Source organism: Engraulis encrasicolus, chromosome 7, assembly GCF_034702125.1.
Source record: "Engraulis encrasicolus isolate BLACKSEA-1 chromosome 7, IST_EnEncr_1.0, whole genome shotgun sequence".
NCBI lineage: Eukaryota > Metazoa > Chordata > Actinopteri > Clupeiformes > Engraulidae > Engraulis > Engraulis encrasicolus.
Window position 1 is genome coordinate 45,221,671 of NC_085863.1, and position 7,500 is coordinate 45,229,170.

A 7,500-nucleotide genomic window follows, 5' to 3' on the forward strand; every position below is an offset into this window, starting at 1 on the left:
CATGTTGAAGTGGTAACAAGTGGTAACCTCTCACTCCAGACTACCCACGGGTTCGATAAGGAACTTCCAGCTGCCCATCCTATTTTACTATGGCTTGAATGCCTGAAGTAGTCTCCTGGAGTTGTAGAGTCTGTGTGCGAAGGACTAATGAGCTTCTTATGGATACCTTCTTATAAAGTAATGACTGTGAGTTGTTGTGAAAATAAAGTTGAATTTGAAGTTAAGGATTGCTATTCTTTTATATGTATTGATAAGAGTGAGGCCAATTTTATAATGGTGTGTATGGATATTATTCCTACCTTGTCCCCGTGTCGTGTGTGGAAATGGCAATGTTGGCAACATCCTAATTACCCTTGGCCGTGGCGGAACAATTGTACACAGAGCCCCATGGTGGAAAACATAGATAGCCCCCCACCATCAGTGTGCAGCGCTCTTTGTAGGCCACATCCTAGTATTCAGACTGAATGTCTTTGGTGCTCCTGGCTTCGCAGTGCTCCATGAGGAAAGCAGGCTCCACTGGAAGTCATCTCTCTCAGGCTACTAACTGTCTCTCCGCTTCTCTGGACAGAGCTGATGTTGTTGGGGCAGAAAAAATAGCTTCCATCCTGTCCTGCCATCGTTGAGGCGCTGGCTCATTTCACTCCCACTGTTTTCCAAACAGTGCCACTCCGAGACCCATTTTCACCGGCCATATAGTGAGCGTCACTACTCATCTCATCATCACCTTGTCACACTCAGTGGCAACAGTGTCCTGGTCCATCCATCATTCCACACAAACAGTGTATAGAATAAACCTAACAGTAGCCTACCTCACAGTTCCACATTGGTGGCCCATTGCTGTCATGGCCTTTCACAGCTTTGGATGAAAATCATGTAAAATCACCAACCCCTTCTCTCAATACTTACAATGCAATTGGGCCACAACTCTGGGTCCTCACGTTCCCTGGGCCCAGGGCAACTGACCTGCTTGTCCTCCCCTGGGTGGGCCTGGTTGCAGCACTCTGCTGTCTACACACACACACATTCGCCCACACATGCATTCGCCCACACATATACACACGCACACACACACAAACACACACACACACACACAAACACACACGCACGCACGCACGCACGCACACACACACACACACACCATACTGAACTTCCCTTGTGTTGAGGAGATACTCTGACATCTGGTTGCATTCTGGCTTTTCAAGTGCTTCACTGCTCTATGGCTGATAAACCCTGATAAACCCTGCTAGCTCGCTGTATCCGCACCTGTTTGTGTTGCGAAAGTATGTGTAGTACTCTCTCGCTCTTGACGTTCTGTTTATTTTTAGAGTAATTTGTTCACTGGGATCAAGCGTATTTTTCTCTATTAAGCGCGTGAATGAATTGCTCTCCTGACTGCAGGGGGCCTCCCAACTCAGGAGGGGGTTGGCAGAACACACAATGCTTCCTCCACTCAATCTCTCCAGAACACACACACACACACACACACACACACACGCACACACACACGTGCGCGCGCGCGCACACACACACAGGCAGGCACACATGCAAGCATGCACACACACGTACAGTACATGTACACATATAGGCATGCACTCACGCACACACAGGCACACACACACACACACACACACACACAGACAAACACACGCACACACACACACACACAATGTTTCCTCCACTCAATCTCTCCAGCGCACTCTCTCTCTCTCTCTCTCTCTCTCTCTCTCTCTCTCTCTCTCTCTCTCTCTCTCTCTCTCTCTCTTGCTTGTAGACGTAATCTGCATGAGCAGAAGGGCTTTTGTAAGTCATCAGCGTAGCGTTAACCTGAGCGCTGCGTAGCCTGCATGCATTATTTTGGCTGCGGCGCACGGCTCGCCCGGAGTCCTCAGCTCAGAATGCTCAAGGGAAGATAGCCGCAGGGCGTGTGTGTGATGGGGGGGTTACATTTCTGGACCTCGCGTACCGGACCGCTTTGATGATGATCAGTGGCTGCGTGGCCTGATTGAAAAGCGTACTGTAAGGTACTGTACGTAGGTCCCACCGCGGAGAGACTCAGAAGAAAGCTGAGTGTCCCCCCCCATAAGACAGCACTGTGTTCTTGGATCTATAGATACGGATGAAATCCCTCACATATGCGCAGACACACACACGCCACCATCAAAGCGCTGGATTGAATTTCAAATCAGACAGGGTCCTGCTCTAACTTGTACTTTTAAGATGGTGGTTTTCTTTTACATCATTTCTCAAGAGACAACAGTGGTGGGACTAACAATGATGAAGTAGATTTTTAAAAGCATACAATGGAAGAAGACTTTAAAAATTATGAAAAGAAAATCCTATTCTTGATCTAGTTCTTTGTCCAAGAAATCGGGCACTAGTTGCAAACAAGTAATATGCAGTGTTGCCCGATTGCCAAATGGGCTCCTTGGGATGGCCGTCTCTGGGTCAAAAACATTGGCCATTTGGCGTTTTTTTCTGCAGTTTTGTGCCCATAGAAATCAATGCAATTCGTTGAAATTGGGCAGAATTTAGTGCATTTTGGCGTTTCTTTAGAACCTTTTGGGAGGGATTTTATCAGACACATCTAGGAAACACTGATGATATGGCGGCTTGTTTGGTAGAGGTATTAGATAAATGCCCCCCACCTGATCCCACCTCAGAGGCCTTCCCATGGGAGCTTTACCACACCAAGCTCTGCCTAGCCACTGCAACATTTAGTGCATTTAGGCCCGCTGACTGGGGGGACAAAGGGGTATGTTGTCCCGGGCCCAGGGAAATATGTGGCCCAGAATTGGGTCCCCATTACATTGCATGCATTGGATAGGGGGCCCTTTAAGATGACTTTGTCTTGGGCCAGCAAAAGCTGTCAGTCGCCCTGAGTGCATTACAGCAGAACACTTGAGTGCAACAATGCAGACACATGACAGCTGTAAAGCATTGTGATCGTCATCGATTTTTCCAAGCAATACAAGCTTGGACTGAAACACAACATTAGGAAAGCGTGTTGATAGTCATTGATTTCTCAAAACAACACGCAAGCTGAAACGTGAGTCGTCACACAGTCCGTGTTGTGAGTTTTGTAACCTCTTAAAAATAGGGCATCGTAAAAAATCAGGCCTTGGGTATTCATTGCAATGTGTAGGCCTACTGTGTGCTGGTGAGACTCTATAACCACAAGACTTCCATTAATGGCTTGTAATTTTTATGACCAAACTGTTTTATTTATTCATTGCTGTTGGGTTGTTAGCCTAAGCCCCATCTCAAGTCTTTCAAGATGAACATCATAGGCAGTCTATGAGACACGGGAAAAAAACCCCGAAAAACACAGAGCTTCACTGGTGTCAAAGATGTGTAGAGGCTTTCTTCTTCTCCTGTGGGTTTTGTGTGAGAGTGACACTCTGTGGTGTATTGATCATCAAAGAGCAAGGGATCAATACTTAACACAGATTCATTAGCTGGCCAGGGAGTGCCTGCGCTCTGTGTTTCTTTAACCCACATAATCACTTTGATTGTGACCTTCCACATAAAGACCACTCCAGCGAAGGACAGCGACTACATTGAAGGCCATATTGCTTGACAGCTGTACACAGAATAAGAGTTATTATAAATATACTGTTCATGTTTTAACAGAAAGCTATTGATTGAAGCAGCATTTATGTGTTCAAAGTTGTGATGGAAGCCAGCACGCTTTTACTGAAGTCCTTTCATATCAGCAGCAATTGGTAAAATGTCAATAAAAATTACAGTGCTTTTCTAGTTTGGCCTACTTTTTACCTTTCGCTTTGTTCTTTTAGTATATATTTTAAGAAATCGCTGCAGAGCCTGTCCATCATTTTTATTCATTGCGTTTGAAAGCTGTAATTATCAAGAAAAAAAGGGCTGTCATTCTAGTGCTTCAAAACTGTCCTCTGGGAAGCCCTCTGGAAGTCACCTGTGGAAGGTTGGACAGTTCTTTCACTTTGCTGAAAGCATGATGGAGTGAGCCATTAGTACACTGAATATCGTGGCTTCCTTTCTTAAACAATGTTATTGTTGTTGGATTTTTCGGCAAGCTAATGTTTTCCTTCTTTCTCTTTTTCTTTCTTTCTTTCTTTCTTTCTTTCTTTCTTTCTTTCTTTCTTTCTTTCTTTCTTTCTTTCTTTCTTTCTTTCTTTCTTTCTTCCTGTCTTTGCCTCATCTCTCTCTCTCTCTCTCTCTCTCTCTCTCTCTCTCTCTCTCTCTCTCTCTCTCTCTCTCTCTCTTTCTCCTCCAGGATGGCATGGGTCACCTTAGAATAACAGAGAGGGGTTTGAAATTGGAAGGGACGTCGGAGTTCCTCCAGCCACTCTACGCCAAAGAGATCCAGTCCAGACCGGTAAGCCCTCCAACAGCAACATGCCAGAAACATACAATACAATACAACACAGTACAATATGTATTTATACATTAGCATAACTATGAAGTGCACACAAACATGCACACACACACACAAACACAGTAATAATACTCCTAAAAAAGATAACTCGAAGTGATCGCAGCATAGCATAATTTCACCAAGACCTAGACCTAGCCTACTAGCGCAGGAAGACTTTGTAGTTCCACTTTTTATTAACGTAAACAACAGTAAACACTCACTCGCACTCTGATAAATGTGACCCATGATGCATTTTCATGCTCAAACAATTCCTCATGATGGCCAATTAAAATCCACTCTTGGGCATTCTACAGACCCATGTGCTAACCCTACGTGTTTGAGATTCTTTAGCAAAACATCACTTGAGTAATGGTGATCATGTGATGATGACCTCATACTGCTGTTCAGATTACCAAACAAGCCAACTAGGCCCTCGCCTATACAGAGGGTGAGAGGGCAAAGGTGTTTTTAGTGAACAAAGTGCTCAGCATGGAGCACATCATTTATGCAAACAGACAATAACCACCAGGACCCTCTTCAAATCGCAAGCATTTGCCCTTGACATTAAACTGGTTTATCCACCTGAAAGAGGGTAGCAGGGGAGCTTGAATGCATAATTTGACCCTGCACATGAGTGACCCTGAACATAAGAGCACACACACACACACACACACACACACACACACACACACACACACACACACACACACACACACACACACACACACACACACACACACACACACACACACACACTGCTAGTGATTCTCTGTTGACCTGATTACCTGTTTTTCCTAAAGTGTTTGGAGAATAATATAGGGAAATTGTCATGTAATTTAGCCATAGCCTCATAGCTCAGATGAAGGCATGTTGTCCAAGGAGTTATAAAGTTACACGTAATTAACATGTTAGCCAACAGATTGTGAACATTAATAAGCTCCAATAAGTCCAGTCCTCCTTTGTTATTAGCTTTGGAAAACAAATGAGCATGTTAGCCACCCGTCAGCCTATGAAAGTTAATGAGCATGTTAGCGTCGGCTTATGAATGCTAAAAGGCGTGCTAGCACATCTGCTCATGAAACGTAATACTTGTGTGTTTGTGATCAGCTTGTGGAAGTTATTGGAGTGAGCAAAGCATTTGTTTAGGCTGATGGAGGCATGCTGCTGACTTCATTGGCAGTCAGATGGTTTATGTGTTATAAGTGGGCTGAACACATGCTGTCTAGAAAAACATCAACACACACACACACTCGCACAAAACACACATCAGGAATAATTAACCAACCATGGCTGAATTTGTGCAGAATACAAAGAACATCTAGTATGCTGATGTAGTTGTCGCAGAAGGTTAATGCCCTTCACAGCCTTCTTTATACAGACAGACGTGTCTGTAAGTGTTTAACATGTTCACTGTGTTTCTAAGCTAGGACAACAAGATTATCTGAACAATAGAATAATGCAGAATCTTTCTGCAGTTAATAAGGGGAAAGCACACAGAAATAAAAAGACAGAGATATAGTACTGTGTATTGAGAAGAAGAAGAAGAAGAAGAAGAAGAATTGTTTTACAGAGAGATAAAGAAAGAGACAACGAAAGGAGAGAGAAAGGGTCTGGCTGAAAGGAAAACCTGTGGTTCAATAACGAGAACGAAACAAAAGAAATAACTTATCCAGTGAAGTAGTTATGCTTGAGATACAGCCATTCCCTGCTACGTCTGAAGTACAAATCACACTGTGCCTCATTAAGGCCCTCAACATGCTCCTGTTCTTTGTTCCTGACACATGCTGGGATTTGTCATCAGACTAATACCTGGAATCAGACGCGCTTTCAAGATAAAAATCAAGGGACATGACTCGATGGTGGAGGTACTTAATAGGGCGGCACGAGAACTATTTGGCCCCCTCCATAGGTTCAATTATGTAGCCTACCGTAGGCGGTCAGTTATAGGCAGCCAGCGCTCTCTACCTGTAATTGAGAGGTTAACTACGGAAGGGACGGATGCTCATGCAAATGAAGTCAATTCTTCTTGTTAATAACAGAAGAAATGGTGGACCTACTCTCACAAGGAAGATTAAGCTCATTTATAAAGTCAACTGTGCATACTGGTCCCTCAATTCCTGGTCCCTCAATCTCAAAGTGACACAAAAAAAAATCCATTTTCAAACAAAGGAGCTATACATTATTGTTTACACCACTTTCAGGTGTAAATAATCGTTTTTCTTAGGATTTTTGCCCCACCGTGCTGTCGACATTTTAAACCAAAGTGATGATGCACGACTATTCTAGAGACAAAATAATTTGGAGATAGTGGGGAACACTGTGTGCAAAAGGCATTGTTCCTATCATGACCCAGCAGTGGTACTCATTGTTATCTACACCGGAAACATTTTTATATGATAATCAGCTATTTTCTTACAATATTTGCATAATCATGAAACCACTGTGCTCTGTAACCCACTGCCATGAATTGCATGTTTTGGGCCAATATCAACTCTGACATGAACTTGTGTTGCAACAATGACATAATGCAAAGTTACAGAATACAAATGCAAAGTGCAGCAACTACTATTCGGTTAAAATTGAGTTTTAATTGAAATTTGTTTTCTTGAAACTTATGGTCCAAATATGTCTCATTTTAGAGATATTACCATGTCAAATTTGCAGTAACTAAAATATCCAACCTTTTACCAATACTTTGAAGGCCTTTCAGTTTCAATGTTGCCGTAGTTACTGCACTTTGCCTTCGTAGGGCAGCACTGCAATTTATCATGCACAGTAAAGGGCCATCATACATTCATAATGCATAAAACTTTAACAATTATGTTGTGGTCACATACTGTATATTTTCCATACACCGCAGATCCATAGTGTAGTAGTGTTTGCATTGCTTTCCACACAAACTACAGTGTAGAGAAGCAATGGGGCCATGGTGAATTAATAGGCAGCGCTCTTTAGTACACAGTGCTTGTGAAGAGGCAAGGCATTACAGCACGAGGGGACGGGACAGAGACGATGCAGTGGCCATTTACACAGTGCAGTGCTGCGGCTTTTTATGAGTAAATTATGCCACCCTTGTAATATTACAGCCGTCATACTTACACAAGACA

The 7,500-nt window shown here is 43.4% G+C and overlaps 1 protein-coding gene across 1 annotated transcript in view; it reads left to right on the forward strand.

Annotated features, from left to right (window-relative positions):
* Positions 1–7,500, forward strand: part of sgcd (sarcoglycan, delta (dystrophin-associated glycoprotein)) — a 157,385-nt gene that overhangs the window by 69,264 nt on the left and 80,621 nt on the right. Inside the window, exon 3 of the mRNA XM_063203661.1 lies at positions 4,253–4,354. Within this exon, the coding sequence (XP_063059731.1) occupies positions 4,253–4,354 (102 nt within the window). The remainder of the gene's footprint in view (positions 1–4,252; positions 4,355–7,500) is intronic.